At 35.8% G+C, this 20,058-nt stretch overlaps 1 protein-coding gene across 15 annotated transcripts in view; it reads right to left on the bottom strand.

Moving 5' to 3' along the window:
- FYCO1 (FYVE and coiled-coil domain autophagy adaptor 1) overlaps positions 1-20,058 on the bottom strand; it is a 290,511-nt gene that overhangs the window by 36,379 nt on the left and 234,074 nt on the right. For 14 of the 15 annotated variants that reach the window (XM_087916728.1, XM_087916729.1, XM_087916734.1 and 11 more), the window contains 5 exons: positions 16,684-16,802; positions 12,387-12,554; positions 8,938-9,087; positions 7,117-7,322; positions 6,338-6,479 (listed from right to left, as the gene is read on the bottom strand). In XM_087916728.1, coding sequence (XP_087772854.1) covers positions 6,338-6,479; positions 7,117-7,322; positions 8,938-9,087; positions 12,387-12,554; positions 16,684-16,802 — 785 coding nt within the window. Of the gene's footprint in view, positions 1-4,561; positions 5,307-6,337; positions 6,480-7,116; positions 7,323-8,937; positions 9,088-12,386; positions 12,555-16,683; positions 16,803-20,058 lie in introns of those variants that run through there. The other variant, XM_087916736.1, reaches the window with a different exon arrangement.

Below are 20,058 nucleotides of genomic sequence, written 5' to 3'. Positions count from 1 at the left end.
GGACAGAACAAACTGAAAAGAAACTGGAGATGGTTGATGGAACACCTAAGGAATGTGAGCAAAGAAATGGAAGACTCACTGGTCTACTTGGAGATGGATAAGGCTGCAGCATACTTGAGATTCCAGAACATAGTGGAATCAAAAGAAGAGGATCTGGAACAGGTGATAGCAGAAATACTAGCAGAAATGTTGGAAAAAGACAAAGATGATATTCTGAAAGAGCTGGACAAAGTTTATAGAATGAGTACAAATAATGCAAGACCCCACAAATGCCCAAAAGAAGACCATGTAAGATTTGCTAGAAGAAAGGTCCATTATATACAAAATATCTAGAAAAGAAACAATTACATACAAAGATAAAGCAGTCTTGATTCTTAAACAAATCCCAAGAAGAGTGAGAGAACAAAGGGGAGACTATAAAATTTTGGCAACTAAATTAAACTAAAAAAGTATTGTATTTAGATGGCTAATCCCAGAAGGGATATTAATTTCATGGGAAGAAAGGAAAATTAGAGTAGATTCTATGGAAAAAGTTCAAGAATTTTATGAATGACTGGTAGGCCCGGAAAAACTGAGTAGCAAAGATCAAACTCCCAAGATGACCAAGATCACCAAAAGAATAGAGACGGGAGCCCTAGAAATCCAAAAACTACACAACAAGAAGAGAGAGAAGAACCGAGGACACACTACCAATCACAAAGAGAAAGAGGAGTACTACAAGACAAAGAGCAAGAATTAACTAGAGGAAAAGAAAATACTATCAATTAACATAAATGGTCTAAATTCCATGACAAAAAGGAAAAGAATATTAGCCAAATTAATTAAACAAAAGGCAGATATATGTTTACAAGAAACCCACATAAGGAAGTCAGGTGAAAAATATTTAGAATGCCCGAAGCTAGGGAAACTATACATGACACCCGCAGACCCCGGGAAAAAGAAAGGGATAGCAGTATATGTAAAAGAGGATATGAAAGCAGACCTAATTTGGACAGATCCCAACGGAAGAATTCTGTTTTTACAAATCTGGATTAATTCAACCCCAACTCTATTAGTGGTAATTTACGCCCCCAATGAAAACCAAAAAGAATTCTTTAAACACTTGCATGAAAAAATAGTGGGCTTAGAAAAAAAGAAACATTTGTATCTTAGGGGACTTCAATGCCATTGTGGACCACCAAAAAGATCACAGTAGTAGTGGGAGGAAGAGGAAGAAAAAGAGAGAGCTACTGAAAACATGTGTGGAAATGATGACTGAATTAAACTTGATAGATATGTGGAGAAAATTAAACCCGGAGAAAAAACAATTTACATTTTACTCAAATCCACACCAATCATGGACACGAATTGATATGGTATGGATGAATGGTGAAATAGTAAATGAATTAAAAGAGATTGAAATTTTACCCAATGAATGGGCAGATCATAACCCGATTCAGATACTGTGGAAAGGTAGGCAAAAGCCAAAGAAAAGGTGGACACTAAACATTCAGCTAATTAAGGAAAAAGAATTTACGAATAGACTCAAGGAGGAACTAAATTATTTTCTAAAAGAAAATAATAATGAGGCAACTACGAAGCAAAATATTTGGGATACAATGAAGGCAGTAATAATGGGCACAACAATATCATATACTATATGATCATATATCATATCATATATCATAAATTATGCCCAGCAAAACAAATTAAAACAAAGAATTAAAGAATTAGAAAGCCAGTTACAAAGTTCCCCAAAGGATTGTAGATTGCAAAATGAGATGACAGTAATTAAACACAAATTGAACTTAATTGAACAGGAAGGAATGATTAAAAAGTTAAATACAGCTAGACAGATATTCTTCGAACAAGATAACAAACCAAGGAGATGGCTGTCCTACAAACTCAAAAAAGTTTCAGATTAATTTACCAATTAATAGATGGAAATGAGGATGCCCAACAGGGAATAGAACAGAAAAAAGGAATTGCATATAAATATTTTGAAGACCTTTATAAAAAGGAGGAGGTAAATGAGGATATGATAAGAAATTACTTGGGCAAAAGATAAAGTAATTGGGGATGAGATGAAAGAAATACTAATTAAAGATATTACGTGGTCTGAACTGAAAACAGCAATAGAAAATCAAAAAAATAATAAAACTCCGGGACCAGATGGGATCCCAGGGGAACTCTACAAGGCAATAGGAGAACAAATAGGACCCTTTATGGTGGAAATACATAACAAGGTTTTACTTGCAGCTAAAATGCCGGATTCATGGAGGGACACATTGATTTCGTTGATCCCAAAGAAAGATTCAGAGCCCCGACTCATATACAAAACTATAGACCAATTTCTTTGTTAAATACTGACTACAAGATTTTTGCTACTATCATAGCAAATAGACTAAAAAGAACCTTGAATGAGTATATACATAAAGACCAAAATGGATTTCTCCCCAACAGGCAAATTAGGAACAATCTAAGAATAGCGTTAGACGTCTTGGCATAATGCGAAGCCCATCCGGAAAAACTAATAACCCTTGTATTCTTGGATGCGCAGAAGGCAATTAAATTGGCAATTCATAATCCAACAAAAATCTATAATATGAATTTAGGCACTAAATTTGAAAACACTATAACTACAATTTACGCCTCACAAAAAGCAAATATTGTAATTAATGGAGAATATATTTGATCAATAAAAATAAGAGAAAGGAGTTAGACAGGGATGCCCACTATCACCCCTGCTCTTCGTACTATCCTTGGAAACATTACTCACATGAATTAGGCAGGACCCAGAAATAAAGGGGTTAAAGATTAAGAAAGAAGAATATAAATTGCAGTCATTTGTGGATGATATGGTCTTTTTCATTGAGGATCCAATTGAAAAAGGACAGGAATTGTTGAATGAGCTAGAACAATTTGGAAAAGTTGCAGGACTTAAAATTAATAGAAAGAAAATGAAATTAATAACCAAAAACTTAACAGAAAAACAGAAATCAGAATTGGAAAAGGCGATGGAATTACAAGTGGTAAAGAAAATTAAATACTTAGGAATATGATTGACGGCTCAATGTAAGACACTAATGGAAAATAACTACAATAAATTATTGCAACAGGTAAAGAAAGACCTAGAGATATGCATCAAATTTTCCCTATTAGGGAGGATTGCCACTGTCAAAATGACTATTCTTTCTAAATTTATCTACTTATTTCAGACAATACCAATTAAAATACATAAAATCTACTTTGCAATTACTCAATAGGATAATTGCAAAATTTATTTGGCAAGGGGAAAAATCTGACAATAAATTTAAAAGCAATGCAAGATATGAAGAGCAGGGGGGGTATGGCACTATACCACAGTGCAGCATCCCCAGTATGGTTGAAAGAATGGGTAAATTTATGGAATAAAATAATACTATTCTTAGAAGGCCACAATTTACAGAGGGGGTGGCATGCGTTTCTATGAGACACAGGAAAAACCAAACAGAAATATTTTCATAGACATGTAATTAGAGATTCTTTATTGGCCAATTGGAATAAAATAAGGAAAAAACACTATCTAAAAATCCCGATTTGGATCTCAACAATGGAGGTGATGATCCACCTGAACAATTTGGATATTAATTAGATGATAAAATACAAAGATTTACTGGATACACAAGGAACTTTAAAATCATGGCAAGATTTCCAACAACAAGGGCTACAAATTGACCGCTGGGCAAATATCCAAATACAAAATAGATACAGACAGGATAAGAAAGAATCTATAGTAAACCACAACAATTAGATAAAATCTTATTAGGTCCAGATAAAAAAAAAATAACAAAAATTTATAATTACCTATTAGAGATAGAACTAGAGGAGGAAGTAGTCAAAGGTAATATGATAGCTTGGAGTAAAAATATAGGACGCAGCATTACTTTAATAGAATGGGAAAAGATTTGGACCAGAAATAATAAAATTACAAAATCAGCAACATACAAAGAAAATGCCTATAAAATGTTCTATAGATGGCATCTCCCTCCTTTGAGACTAGCGAAGATGTCCCCCAACATGTATCCGAATTGCTGGAAGTGTAAAAAGAAACATGGAACATTCTACCACATGTGGTGGTCCTGTACTGAAGCCCAAAGATATTGGCAGAGAATTAAAAAATGGTTAGAGGAAATTACGACTGAACAGATTGAACTCAAACTATAATTCTTCTTACTAGGGATATTTAATAGACAATTCCCTCAAAAGCCAAATACATAATATTACACATACTCACAGCAACTAGATTGTCCTTTGCACAATGTTGGAAACAATCTTATATTCCAACAGAGGAAATGACTATTCAGAAAATAGTAAGTTGTGCAAAAATGGATAAACTGACCCTAGCACTTAGAGACAAAGAAGCATCAGAATATTACAAGAGTTGGAACTATTGGTATGATTGGATAGAACGAAGATAGATAATACAACAACAGTAAACTGTAAAGGAGGCTAAGCTATAACTGTAGTAACTATATATTCGCACTAAGCTTTAATTGTAAATATGACACCAATGATTACAAATAAGGAACCACAAACTGTCGATAATGGAACTGTCTTTTATTCGTTTTTCTTATTTTTCCTTATTTTTCTATGTTGTGTATGTTTGTTTGTTTATTTTAATTGTAAAATCAATAAAGTTTATTTTTAAAAAAAGAAAGTTAAAAATGCTGGCAATATTTTCAAATGGTGACTTTTTTCCCTTTTTTATGATTTACCTGTCAATCTAAAGAACAGTTCCAAATGATTTCTACTCCCAATTAGCAAAGCATTTCATGGGTGTGGGGGAGGGGTCAGGGAGAGAATCTTCGAGAGTTATGAATCACAGGCCAAAAGTTGAGCTACTAGCGGAAGGAGGGCAGTCCTACAGGAGACCTACAAACCCAACTGGAGCTGAGCAGTTGCTGCCCCCGCTGCATCACCTTGACCCTCTCTTTAATGCAAGTTATAAGGCCTGCATAAAGGTTTCTTTCCCTTTCTTATGATGAACACTTAATATAACACTGAACAGCTTAGCAGCAGGCTGGATGTGAGATGGAGGATATGTTCTCTACAATGTAGGTTGACATATCCTCTGCTGAAGGGTTAAGGCACTGGGCTAGAAAGCTGGAGAACTTGTGTTCTAGTTGCACCTTAGCCATGAAAGTCAGCTAAGTGACTTCTGGCCAATTATTCTCAGCCCAATTCACCCCAATTGTTGTTGTAAATAAAGTAGGAGGAAGGTGTGTTAATGTTAGGTGCTCTGAGTTACTGCTGTTGCGAGCTGCTTAGGAAGCATCTGTCTGAGCCTGAAAAAAAAGCATAGATGCTTTGATAGTTTCAAGATAATTGCTTTCTATTCCTTCCAAGCACTGTCTTCAAGAATTTGTACAGTCCAAATTACAAATTAGAGATATAAGTAAGAACATTTCAAACTTTTCTATGGGCTACAAGCACATGCTAAATATTTTATTTGAGAAAGACAACATAGCCTACTTAATTATATCTTTGTGGGTTAGAGTGCCTTTAGTCAGCATTGACTACTACCAACTGTCTGGAGAAGCTCTGCAATTTCCTTGACAAGATTTTAGAAATGGTTTACCATTGCCTGCTTCTTGGGGCTGAGAGAGAGGGCTTGTCCCAAGGTCACACAGCTCAGTTTTATCTTAAAATTTATTAGGTTTATGACCCACCTCTCCTGGATTCAAGGCTGTCCTCAAATTTCTCCCCATAACAAACCTGTGAGCTAAACTGAACCAAGACAAATGGATTGGCTCAAAATTACTCAGACAGCTTATGTGATCAAGGGTAAACCTAACTTCCCAGACCTACTCCAACAGCTTAACCACTATACTGCGCTTTTATTTACTTCAATCCTTGCTGCAGACCTAGATCTTCTCCCATAATGTGGAGACATGCTCACTACTTTTTAGATGAGAATTAGCAACTTTTCCTGACCAAAATCTTACAGAATTTTTCTCCTTTGATTCTTGGCAGCCAAGAACTTCAATAGGCAGGATGATGAAATGACCTTATTAAAAAAGATTGAACCAAACTTTTGCTCTTTTGGAGGTGGCGGGATTTTGTTGGTTTGGTACTAGGAATGTGCATTCAAAATGTTCCCACTGGATATACTGTTTATTTTGAAAGAACATATGCATTTACAATCCTGAAAGAGGCCAAAGCAATCTCCCTCTATAATTATATTCTCTATGAATTGACGATGTTTTTGATTTTTGAATGTGAAAGAAATAATTTTCCTTTCCATTACATATCATGCACATCCTTTTCTGCTAATCAGTGGCATTAACATCTATTTTTTAAAGTTATATTTACTCACAGATCAGGCACACCATGGTCCAAAGATTCTTCAGTTCGATTTTTGCTGTGAACAGAATCACATTCCTGTATTCGACCTACTTCTTCTTCTGTTATTATATCAAACAGTGTATCATCTGTGGACTTAGTGGCCTCGTTTGTAACTATGCCAGAAGGAGAAGATATAAAAATATTATTTGTGTAGCAGGAAAACTTCATTTTGGGGAAATAATTGTAGGGTTGGGTTGCCAGAAAAGACATTAAACAAATTGCATTGATATTTTACCAATAGACATTTCTTATGTACTGTATTTCAAAAAGTAACGACTACATGCAGAATGACAGTCTCCAAGATTTGAAAAGTGGCTGTTTCTAATAGCGTACAGCACACATCCATTTCTGCCTAATCCACATAAACTTTCATAAAGGTAGATTCTGATTTTTGAGCTGAAGGAGAACCTATTGTATTGATAGATTTTGAGTGCTGCATATGTACTATTAAGGTTCTAATACCTAACTACCTGAACATGAATGAAGCATGCATCTGAAAGAAAATCCAAAAGCTTAGGTGCTCTTTTGCACACATTTCCACCATAGTGAAAATACAGCATTGCACTATTGTAGGGAAAGAAAACAGATCATTCTAGCATGTCACCATCCCAGTTTCACAGGATAATTCAATTTCCTCATTAGGGTCTCCTAAATTAGGAAATATATCCTGCATTATTTAACAAACTGACCAAAAAAAATCTGAAGTTTTGTAAAGTCACAGTAAATTCTGAAAAATATATTGAAGCTCACCCAAAATTTTGTGGACCAGGGACAATGCTGAGGCTAACAGACTTGATGATGAAGATGATCCTTCTGGTGTCAAGTTTAATTCAGAATCAATGGGATTGGCAGTTACTTTTTTTAAACAAGCTCGACAACAGCGTTCTTTCTTTCCAGTTTGCTTTGAAAAGGCATAATTGTTGCAGCAGTAATAGCAGAAAATACGTCCACACATTCTAAAAAAAATGAAGTAAAAATATATATTTAAAATTAAGGTGTTAATGGGACACAATAAAATTGTATCTGAAAAAAATATTTTATTTTATTGTCAAATAATCACAGCAATCAGAAATTATTTTTAACAGGTTCATCTTGATCCTGACACTTATTTTTTTTCATTCTACACTTTTCAATACAGTTTGTTCTCAGTTAAAAGTGTAGAATGAAAGAAAAGACGATGAACCTGTTAAAAGTAATTTCTGCTTGCTGTGATTCTTTGACAATGAAATAAAACATTTTTTCAGATATAATTTTAATATTTCTAATGATTTCAAGGAGATCTGGTTTTGAACTTTCTCTTCCGTTCATCAATTATAAGATGACATCCTGCTACAAAAGTGATTTCCTAATAATACACTTACATGTATGTTCATCAAAATCTGAACCAATTCATTTTTTGCCATAAAGGGCAAAAACTTTGCTGCTGAGTAAAACATGCTTATTGCCCTTCTCTCTTTACTCCTGCCTCCCTTCTCATACCTATAGACTATAGCTTTATATATAGTTTCCTAAACCATAACAATATAATAATGTTCTAGGAATATAGGACCTGAGAGTTTGTATTAGAAACCTACGAAGTTTTAAAAACAGTCAATGTTGTGATTTAATAACTGAATAGGATGACTGAGAATTCTGTTTACAGAAATACATACAGATTAACTACCCATAGCAAGATCTGTTACAACTCTCTGCAAAAATATTGCTGCAATGGTTGTAAGTGTGAAAAATGGTCATAAGTTACCTTTTTCAGTATTATTGTTAACTTCAAACTGTTGAAGAACTGAAACTGTTGATGAATGATTGTAAGTTGAAGACTCACTGTATGATCAAATATTGAATTCAAAGTAAAGCAACATTATTAAAGATTCTGGAGTATACAAATAAATGAATTTCTTCCTACAGGCTTTTATTTGTATTTGATGAAACACAACTTAGTAATACCTTAAGGAAATAATAGTAACAATTTATTTTGGTCTGAATCACTAAAACTTTGTGAGAGTTTCACACTAGAGATGGTGTTTATGGAAACTGCACTTCTGACTCTAAGTAAGCGATTTATTTATTTATTTATTTATTTGATTTGTCAATTGCTTACAAGATAATAGATATAAGTATAAACATAGTTATGAATACATGAAATGGATACATATAAGAAAAATAAAAAGAAATAATAGGACAGTGATGGTAGGCATGTTGGTGCGCTTATGCATGCCCCTTTTTTGGTGCAAGTAACTCAGCACTTTGGACAAATTACTATTTTACCCTAAGATTAATCCACAGAGAATATAGAGTCCTTCAATGGACTCTGTATTCAATGACACTGATTGAATACAGATTAAGTGAAGTGATAAAAAAGTACTACAGTTATTATGGCATAATTGAAGCCCCTATCATTTGTATGTAACATGACAATTAACTAAATATCTTTTGGATAGTGTTACTATTTGAATAGTATTTTGGATGGAACTGGGGACAAACCCAAATTTGTGCATAATACACAACATAAAAATAAATTGTGCTGATTATTAAACATCAGGCTAATCATCACTGCTCATCACCTCAAATACTGACCTGCAATGATGTCGGTGATTCATCCAGCCAAATTCTTTTTGACATTCCAAGCAACTGGTGATTTCGGCATCACCAACCCATCTTTGTTCTGCTGTGAGTTTCTGCTGGAATTCCAGAGCATCTGATTTCTGCCAAAGAGCATCCTTGTCCCTTTCAAAAGCATGTATGAAAAATAATTTGTCATTTGATAATTTGTGTTTTAAAATCTTAAATCTGGTTCCCTATAGGAGAAATTCACTTTATTAAGAATTGTCTGATAAATCTGAAGTTGCTTGGTGTCCTGAGAGGCTACTTTGATTTTTTTAAAATTTCCTATAGTAGGAAATTTAAGTTTTAGAAAGTAGCTATATAGTGTTGATCATGGCTGGTTTTAAAAACATATGCAAGTTTGCATCTGGTTAATTCTTCAATGGGACTACCAGGAAATATGAAGGTAATTGCCTAGCCTGGGGGGAAAAGGGGAAAACTATTTCCATATCGCCACCAAAGCAAACTTTATGGGCAATCCATGAACTCACCAAAAGTCCAGCTTGAATTGAGGGAGACTTTACTTTTTAGCACATAAGAAATGTAAACATAAAGTGTACACACACACACATATTCATATCAATAAACAAAAACAGAATTCTGGTTCATTAGAGAACAAGGAAACTCAATGGTATCCATTTCTCATTAATTCTTCCTTGTTTCTTCCTTTAGCAGAAACAGATAATAAACTATGATTCTGTGATAAGCATTATGTGTGAACTAGGACCCACATTTTGAGCATCTTTCAACATGTTTCAATCATTAGCCAATTTATATCTTAGGAGTATAATGACCCAAAGTTCTCACATGAACATATTATGTTAAACCAATAACAGAACCCTTCTGGTTTGTTTAGCCAAATTTCTTACATAATGCCATAAACTGATCATCTGTTACAATCCAAAAAGTTTTGGCTGCAGTTATTGCAATTAAAAATGGTACAATCAGCTATGAAATCTAAGGGGGTACTTTTTCCCAATGATGCATTGCACACTGGATGACTCTGCTTTCAAACTGAATACAATCAGCACCATTTTGTGGTGATTTGTTCATTCAGATTCCTTTTACATATCAATAGGCTATACATTAGGCTCCAATAATAATAAATGGCAAATATTCAAAATTATTGAAAGGGCAAATATTTTTTTGCAGAATTTCACATAGAAGAACATAGCCTAAGGAAGAATAAATTTACAAAAACAAACCAGATAAAAAGGCTACCGAACACCCAAGGAAGGTAATTTGTTACAAGCATATAGACAGAAAGCATTTGGGTCTAATGTTAAATAAACATTATTAGAGAAGAAGCACTTTTTTCTCTGCAACTTTAAATGTCAAGCTATCATCCACAAACCACAGGATTTAACAAATAGTCAAACATACAATGAAAAAAATTAGTTAACAGTGCAGAGTGTGATGCCACGGCCAGATAGAGGTTATATTGCTTCCAAACAATTACACATGCATAAGAAAAAGATACTGAATATTCCTGAGTCTGCAAATAAATTCTTCCATTTTAGATTTAAAACAGACTATATTTGCAGATTAAACAATTAATTTTTTCTCATCAGTATTAACTTCTTTTCATCATTAAAGAACAAGTGAGCAAGTGTATCTGGGCTGAAATGTTATCTGCCCCCACCACAATCTTTTCCTGTGTTGAACATGTGATGCAATCAGACTTTGTAGTCAGTGCAAAGGTTTAAATATGTATTGCCTTATCAATATAACAATAAAATGGAAATGTTATTGGTATCATATATAAAAATGATGGGCTGGATAAAAGAAATGGATTCCCTATGCCTGTGATAGTGAACCTTTGGCACAAGTGCTGGAAGTGGCTACTACTAATTTAGTGACTTTATCAAAGAATGAAATAAGATTGGTTTGGCATGATCTGTTTTTACAAACCCGTGCTAGCTACTACTGTGTTTCTCTGAAAATAAGACCACGTCTTATTTTCTTTGGGGCCTCAAATCATGCAATCAGGCTTATTTTGGGGGAGTGCCTTTTTTTCATGTACAGGATGCTCCTTTCTTCTGCTTGCTTGTGGTAATGCAGAAAGCTGTGTAGTGCCCCAATGGCATTGCCATGAGGTGGGGGTGGAGCTCCCACGTGTCCCCCACCAGCTTACCTCAGGGTCCCCACAGCCAGGCCATGCACACCACAATAACTGCCTCACCTCGCAACCATGGCAGCAATATACCACTTGGCCTCTTGCTTTGTTGTAGCTGCAAGCAGAAAAAGTGGGCCAGTGGCCCTTGGGCTCCTGCTGTATATGCCTGCTGGTGCTGGTGCTGCTGCCGCAAAGCAGGTGTTAAGATGTGGATGTCCTGGCTGCAAGGATCCTGAGGTAAATCAGTACAGGGTATGTGCAGCAGCTCTATCCCCAGCCTGCAGCACTGCAAGCAACCAAATGAAATGGGCGGGCGGGTGCACAGGCTCTTAAGTAGGGCTTATTTTGGAGTAGGGCTGATATTAGGCACAGATGTAAAACATGCTAGGTCTTATTTTTGGGATAGGTCTTATTTTCGAGAAAATGATAGTTATAACTTTATTTGCTTCTAGTTGTTTGCAGATGTTTTTTATTATCTTTTCTAGTATCTTCCCAGGTATTGATGTTAGGCTGATTGATCTGTAGTTTCCTGGGTCTTTCCCTCTCACCTTCTTAAAGTTGGGAACAACATCAGCCCTTTACAATCCTCAGGTACTTTCTTGATGCTCCAGGATTTTTGGAAGATATGGTACAATGGTTCTGAGATAACATCTGCCAGCTCCTTCAGAACTCTGGGATGTAATCTGTCAGGTTCTGGTGATTTATATTTGCCAAGGTCATAGGTATTCTAACATTTTCTTGCTTATTTTAATTTTTATTTCTAGTTTGTCTTTTACAGTAGGTTTTTTGGTATGTTGGGCTATAATTTCTTTTTGTGTGAAAATTGATGCAAAGAACAAATTAAACAGGTCTATTTTCTCCCTTCTGCATGTTACTTTCTTGCCATCTTCTTTCCTTAGGTGACCTACTGTTTCCTAACTTTTTTCTTGTTATTAATTTGTTGAAAGAAACTTTTAAAAAATTATTTTTGATTTTTTTATCCCTGTCAGCTCATTCTATTCTAAGGACTGGAAGCAAACTCCATTCCTGAATGATAACATACTTCCTGGATAAAGGAGGAAGAAATACTGTTTCTTCTAGAATTCCAAACGGAAAAAAGCATAATTAGTGCTGCAGAGAAGAATACAATATATTTAGAATATATTAAATTGAAGATTGTAGATTTTAAGATAACTTTGTGTGGCACTGCCAACCATGAATTTTTTAATACAGAATTCTTTAAATTCTGTAGCAATAAAATTTAGAAGTGAAAAAAAAATAGATTTTCTACTTGATAGTGAGGATACCCAAAAATAAATCTACCAACCTGAGAAGTTCAATTAACTTTTCTTCCAGGAACTGCTTTGTTCTAGTTAGATCATCCAGTTCAACCAGTAACTTGGCCTCATTGTTGTCTCGTTCTGATTTCATGTTGTTGAATTTACCACAGTAGTCTTGAATTTGTTCATTTGTTCTGCTGACTTCGGCCTGGGCTCTATTCAAAAACATATTCTGTTTTCTTTAACAGCTTTTATTATTATCCAGATTACAATTAACAGAAATAATACTATTAATCTTCACAAAGTACTTAATATGATAATGATTCTATCACTTCTTTATGTTCAAGTACAGATAAGACTCTTTCAAAAAAAAAGTTATCGAACTGTCAACATAGATTTTTTTTTAAAAAATCAGATATTGTGAAACAGCAACCATCCTTATACTTTACATATATTTAGAACGCTCATAGAGATCAGAATGCAGATCAAAATTGAATATTTGTAATTAATAATAGATTCCAATCTGAAGAACATAGTTAACCACACCCACTTAAGAGCAATTTAACCTATCCTGGCTGTCGCAACTATACAAGTCCTCAAGTTACATTTGTAAAGGAACCTGCCAATTATATTCGTAACCTGAGGATTCGTAGGAGTAAATTGATCACAATCACTCCCTGCTTTCACTTACTCATTCACTAATCAAATGCATGGGTCGTTAACTGCACATGAGATATCTCAGGGTAGGAAAGGCCATGGTGGGGCCTAGTGATGCAACGGGCCACCTGCTTAAGACCACCCAAGGTATCCTTGACCCACTGAAATACCTCATGCTCCCCACAATTGCTCCCCACCGTCCTGCCACACCAGGTCACTTACCTTGCAAAGATCTAGCAAGCTGTCTCGTCTCCAGCCTCTCTGCTGCATGAGACCACAACACTCAGAAGTTTCCAATCTCAGCCCACAAAGGGTTTGGAAGCCAATGAAATCTGTTGCCTAAAAGTGTGCCATTAGCTTCCAAACACTTCAGCAAGCTGTTGTAAAAAGCTTTTGCCAGCACGAATGGAGTTTGGGAGAGACACGCCAATCCCTCTCAAGCTCGCTCTTGCAGTAAAAGGGTTGCCAAATCCAGCAGCGAGATTGTTTCCTTGTAGGTTTCAGCAGTCCTTTGCAAAAAGTCATTGCCAGTATGAATGGAGCTTCAGAGGGACATTGCCCACTCCTCACAAACTCGGCTTGTATTAACAAAGGCACAGGGTACCGAAGCCTACAGGGACACAATCTCCCTATAGGCTTCAGCAAGGAAAAAGCAAATAGAGGGAAAGCCTGAAGGACCGAAGCCTTTCCTCTGTTTGCAAAGCCTTTTGCTGCAAATCTCATTGTGATGACCTGTGGTCTCTCAAAATAACCCAAAGCCCAAAACATACATTAAAGGCCTTCAACTTAACTTCACTGTTTTATTAGGCACAGTTTAAAGTCACAAAAGTAAATAATGAGGCAAAAAGAAAACCAAAACAAACTGCATTGATGAGAATTCCAAAGCAAGCCAAGATAACTAATCATAAACTCCAGGAAAATAACTGAGGAGAGTCCATGGGAAGAATGCCAGCAAAGATAAACCTTTCAAAGTAAACACTAAACTTTGACTCCAGCAATTCTAACTGCGTAGTTACAAAAATATATACATAGCTCCCAGCTGCAAGCCACGAAGAGGATCATGGTAATCTTCTCTTGAGTAGACCTCACTTTTCCCTGATCCTCTCCTCCCTGTGTGACCTAGGATGGATAGGGGATGGGCCTGGATCCTCCTCTGACTGCTCAGCTGGCCTCTGCCTTTCCCCAGCGTCCTCTACCACCTCTGGAGCCACACTCCCACTCCCTGTTGGCTGTTCCTCCTCTTCCTCGGAGTCAGTGGAGACCAGGGGCATGACACTTATCCAGGCCTCAATTCACAGAGAACATAGGCCTAAAGTAGTGCAAGATCATGAGAGATCAGTAAAATGAGTACGTTAGGCCTCTGTTCTTTGAAAATGCACCAAAGGCCTGAAGTAAGGAAGCAGGCAAAGAAACCATAGCAGAGAGGAGATCTTCATAAAGTAATTGAGTCTCCATAGGCACAGTCCCTATGAAGACCTGGCCGGGGGAGGGGGAATAGGCAGGGTGAATATTGCAGCACTTCTGCCATTGTTCGTGTGAATGATGGTTGTGGTGGTGCAACATTTGTAACTTCAGGACTGGGTAGTAAGTACTTAGAAGGGCTAGGTCATAGCTTCAAATGGTTGCTAAGTGAACTGTCATAACTTGGAGATTATGTGCATTGAATTACCACTTACAAAGTTTTTTAGGAAATATTAGAAGGAAATTCTCAGAGTTGATTTCCAACATATCTGAAATGAATTTGTAGTTGGTAAACAATATTTGAAAATCTCTTATCCTTAAGAAGAACAAGAGATTTTCAGGCACAGCTCTAAGGCTTCAGAAAATTCTCTTTTGTTCTGCACAAAAGATGTAACGGCTGTAACAAGACAACTCTTCTGTACACGATAATGCAAAGATTGATTTTAAGTTGGGGAGAGCACAAAGTATCACTTGAAAGCATACTTAAGTTTGTTAGCCCTGATTTTGTCTCCCTTCTTATCCTGTTAAACAGAAATTCATTTCTGCCACTGTGTCTTGGCTTGCTTGCATGCTTATTTATTTTATTCAGAACCATATTTATAAAGCTGCCCATCTCACCAAAACCGAGTCTTAATATAATTCTTCTGATAGTCATGTATAGCCTATAAGTTTTGATAAACTATTTATCTAATCTAGAAATGTATTGTATGAATACATTGTATTCACACATAAATGGTGTTATTGGTTCATTTTTAATTTTTTTCTTATGGTGAGGTTATTTTTGTGTTTCTTTTTATAATTTCATGTTAATTTTATTTATGTGCATTCTAATAAATATCTATTAGAAACTTCTGAAGAAAGAGAAGAGTAAATATTTGCAAACATAAAAATAATTAATATATGTAGTCTTCAACTTACAACTATTCATTTAGTGACTGCCCAAAGCTACAACAGCACTGAAAAAAGTGATTTATGAACCTTTTTTACACTTACAACCATTGCATCATCAAAATTCGGATGCTTGGAGAAGTCAGATTCACTTTATAACCATATTATTACTTTAACAACTGCAGTGATTCACTTAGCAACTGGGGCAAGAAAGGTAATACAATAGAGTAAAACTCATTGAACACCTGTTAAGTGTCCTGTTCCCTTGCTTAGCAAGATAAATTTCAGACTCAACCATGGTTATATGTTGTACAATTGTACAACCTGTACAATTGTACAGTACAATCAAGGGAAACACATTATGGGCCCTCAGTGGTTTTTATTACATCTGACTCTTGAAATGTTGAGAATATTATGAACTAAGAGGCTGCCTCCTGCAATTAATGGGAGAATGCAAGATCAACATTCAATCAATCAGTGTTTTGCCTTCCTTTCACATTTTCAGTTCATGTTATGTGCACTGATTGATAATTCTTCCATTACTGAATGGAGAGGAATTGCTTTTAAATTCTAGAGGCAAAATTATCTGGTTATCTTTTCTAAAAACGATGAAGCAATAGCTTCTCTGCAAAATGCAACAGTAGCTGATCCTCTATTGTGAAAGAAAAGTTGTGTTGATTCAAGGAGTTAAAAGTTATTTCCATCAAGCAAAAACAGCTGCCCATATACTTTTCACAATAAATTTAGCATAAGCAATTCACAAAGTATGATTTGAAATGTATCACAGCTGCAAATAAATCAGATCTGCTGACAAACACAAAATATGGATGTCCGGAAGTGCAAAGACCAAGAGGAGAGTATCTTCAATATTATTGTCTTCCTTAATGCAAATGATGGGACAGTGAAGAAGAGCAAAATAATTTCTTCCAGTCACTTGGCAATCATTGGCACCACTGCTTATCATAAAGGAGCAATGAAAACAATAGAAGCAGTTGATAGGTTAGTAACCCAGCTGTTATGTGAATCTGGCTTCCCCATTGATTTTGCTTGTCAAAAGTTTGCAAAAGGTGATCACATGGCCTTGGGCCCCAGCAATGGTCATGAGTATGAACCCTTTGCCAAGCATCTGAATTTCCATCACATGATCATGGGGATATTACAAAGGTTGTAACTGTGAAAAATGGTCATGTCACTTTTTTCAGTGTGTTGTAATTTTGAACAATCAGTAAATGAACTGTCATAAATCAAGGATTCCCTATATGATCAAATATTTATAAAATCCTACACACACACACACACACACACACACGACTGAAATAATTTCGATTAAGTTCTAACCTTTTAAGATCTTCTTTAAGTTCTGCAATTTCTTCTTCTTTTTTTTGTTGGGTTGCTTTGTACTCAGTCACTTCATCCATGGAAAGGTTCAATTTTGCACACAGGTCTCTTTTCACAGCCTAGCAGCATGATATTTTAATTGCATTGAAATAGAGCAGTATTTAATCTCCTACTTAGAATAAAAATAATAATTATAAAGCAAACAATTTTGTTTCCATGTGATCATGGTATTAAGGGATTATAGAAAATACTGTCCAAGTAGATGTTCAGAGAGGAACAATTTGATGACATATTAAGTTGATAATCTATGCAACATTTTCCATCAAAATGGATAGCCATGCCACTTTATCAAAAAGTATCTGACCACTCAACCCAATATAGCTCAATGAACAAAAGCTGTTAAAGGGATAAGGATAACACTGTCATACATTAAAAACATTTCAGAAATCACCAAGACTATTATAACCACATAAACCAACTAATGCCTTCCAAAGCATCCTAAGTAAACCAAAGCATCCAAGAGCCCCGTAAAGAAAAACAAGAGTCATCTGCAACATACACTTTTGCAGCACATGTAGGACAAACGGGTAGAAGATTAGCTGAATACATCCATGAACTAGCAGTGAGAAAATACAAATGAAAATTCCTTAATTTCAAAACAGAACACATGGATAAAAGCAAAGTTTCCACAGGGAAAACTATCAGTATCTTAGACCAAGAAGCCTGGAAGCCTGACACTCAGACAAATCAGCTATCAACAGGCACATAGAGATAAACAACATGATTGTACACAGCATTCAAATGAGACAATCAAAAAGTAAAAAAGAAACAAAAAGACCAACTATCAAGAAGTAAACCATACTCCACCAACTCAGGCAAACAGTCTAATTAAGGAATCACTAACATCCATTCCCATCAACAAATAGGGCAATTCCCTTGTATATAAAAAGAATGCAAACCCTATTCTCTTCTAGCAACTGATGATTTTGTTTGGTAATGAAATAGCTGCAAAAATACAAGCAATCTTTGAGAGCATCAAGGACTCCATAATTCAACTCTGAGCTATAAATATTATCTTTAATACTGTATCATATGCTTAATATTTTATGGTATGAGGAGTTGGTTAATTTTTATTAATGCTGTATGTTACCCAGAGTCACATTGTGTATGTTGGGCATTTCAAATTATATACCAAATGTATCATTCTATAGAAGACAATAGATTTAACAGCCATGGGATATAGCAAAAAAGGTTACTGTTACAATCCTCGCTTATCTTTTACTATATGATAGATGTCCATCTGAAAATTACACAGCTATTGTTGGAGAAAGAAAGCAAACTCTGCCAAATAATGGCGGAGTTTGCTCTCCTTTGCTCGGCATCCATAGATCACATGGCTGCATCCAGGAAGCGACTGCCATTTTCAGAATGGGTGCAATGAACTGTAGCTGTTTTAAAGTGGCACTTGCCAGTTGTGGATGCAAGTGTGTAGCTTGAGTGTGGTGAAGGAGACATGCCTAGTTTCACCTAGCTGACTGTGTGGCTTGAAAGCAGGGGCTTTGTGCAACCTTCTCCTTCCCCAATGCTTCTTGTTCACAAGCCATAGAATCAGTTAAATGGCACAATTGCAAATGTGCCGCATTGGGGAAGAAGTCTAAGCTACTCCATCCATAGGCAAACCTAAGGCTGCATTGCTAGCCAGCACCCCTTGACCACTCCAAAAATGTCTACTTCTGGGACTGGGCCACATGGCCTAGGGATAGAGCAGTTAACTCTTCTTTCCCAATGCAATCCACAGAGCTTCGTAACGAGATCTATAACAAAAGGAAATGAATGATTGGTGATGTGGGGATGGGGAGAAGCATATGAAAGGAAGACTGAATGCCTGTGGGTCCCAGTGGGGTGGGTGGGATGGAAGAAAGTAGAGGGGAGGGGCATGCTGTAGTGGATCTGCAGTTGGTCATAAGTAGTATTCAGCAGGTTCTGACCAGTTCTGGAGAACCGGTAGTGGAAATTTTGAGTTCAGAGAACCGGCAAATACCACCTCTGACTGGAGATTTTACAGTATCCTTCCCCTGCCATGCCCGCCAAGCCACGTCCACAGAACCAGTAGTAAAAAACTTTGAATCCAACCTTTGGTCATAAGTGTGAATGCCTCCGGAGGTCTAACTTTGAAACCAAGATATAAGTAATTTTTGGAGGATCTGTTGTAATTTGAGATGATTGCTAAATGAACACTACCTTTACTTGTTTACTTTCTGCCTATGAATTGGCTCTGTATTAACATACTGTAATAGTAAGACTGACCAATATTGTTCTGTATGGAAGAGGCTTAATGCTGTTTAGAAACAGGCATTTTTACATGTGTTTTAACATGTATTTTAGAGGAATTTTCTTTGTGCCATATTATGCATATTATTTACATCTACTTACAATACTATAAATTATGCAGGATACAATCGGGCCAGAGGTTTTGTCTTCTGAGCTGTCAGACTCGTTTGCTGGAGTCCATCCTCAGGAAAGTTCTCTGTGTTTGGGATGTTTCGTGTATAGTATTTACAGTATATGGTGCCTATTGTGTATAGCTTTTTAGATGTAAATTGGGGAGTTGATGGCTGGCTATTAAGTAGTTGGCTGTTATAATTTTTTTTCCCGTTTTTCTTTCTCTAGTGTTTTCTCTGTGTTAAAGAAATAAAAAGCTTTTTTTCTATATTGTTTAAAAATGGTGGTCACAATCTTGATGTAAGCATTCTCAGTTTAATAAATAGCCATGGAAGTGTACAGATTCTAGAAGCTACATGCATAGGCACAATGGAACTATACACTGAAGAATTTTGCATCATTGTCTCTCAAGCTTTCCAAAGTTTTGGTCTCATTATGGTCAGAAAACAGGAAATCAGTTAAAATTTTGAATTAGTTTATACTAATGAGTATTAACTGGGTTTGCAGGTCTGTTCTCTTAAAATAATGTTCAAGATTGAGGTAGCTTTCAAAGAGTTTACAGACTTTAGGAAAATCATAAAAATGCATGTAGTATAAAGTATTTGTACATTTCTTGACAATAATCATGTTCTAGCTGCCACTCAGATTAAGCTTCTTAATTTAAGCTTCCTTAATTTCTTTAAACACTGGAATATATTTTCCACTTACTACTGAATCAAAAATGTAGTGGGGAGAGAACACAATGAAACTAATTTGGCAGACTAGATGTCTGTTAAAGGGTAAATTATATTTATGCAATGTATGACATTTGAGTAGTAACATAAATGATAGAAATGATACAAAATTAATGTAAACTGAACTGCCTCATCCAGACTATGTTGGATGCACTATCCATAACTTGAGGGTAGATGTCAAGACAAAAATTGGATCCAT

This window comes from Pseudonaja textilis, chromosome Z (assembly GCF_049901715.1).
Source record: "Pseudonaja textilis isolate UNSWEBS1 chromosome Z, rPseTex1.2, whole genome shotgun sequence".
NCBI lineage: Eukaryota > Metazoa > Chordata > Lepidosauria > Squamata > Elapidae > Pseudonaja > Pseudonaja textilis.
Note: the sequence above shows the minus strand (reverse complement) of the source record. Positions and strands in the feature narration are given on the sequence as shown.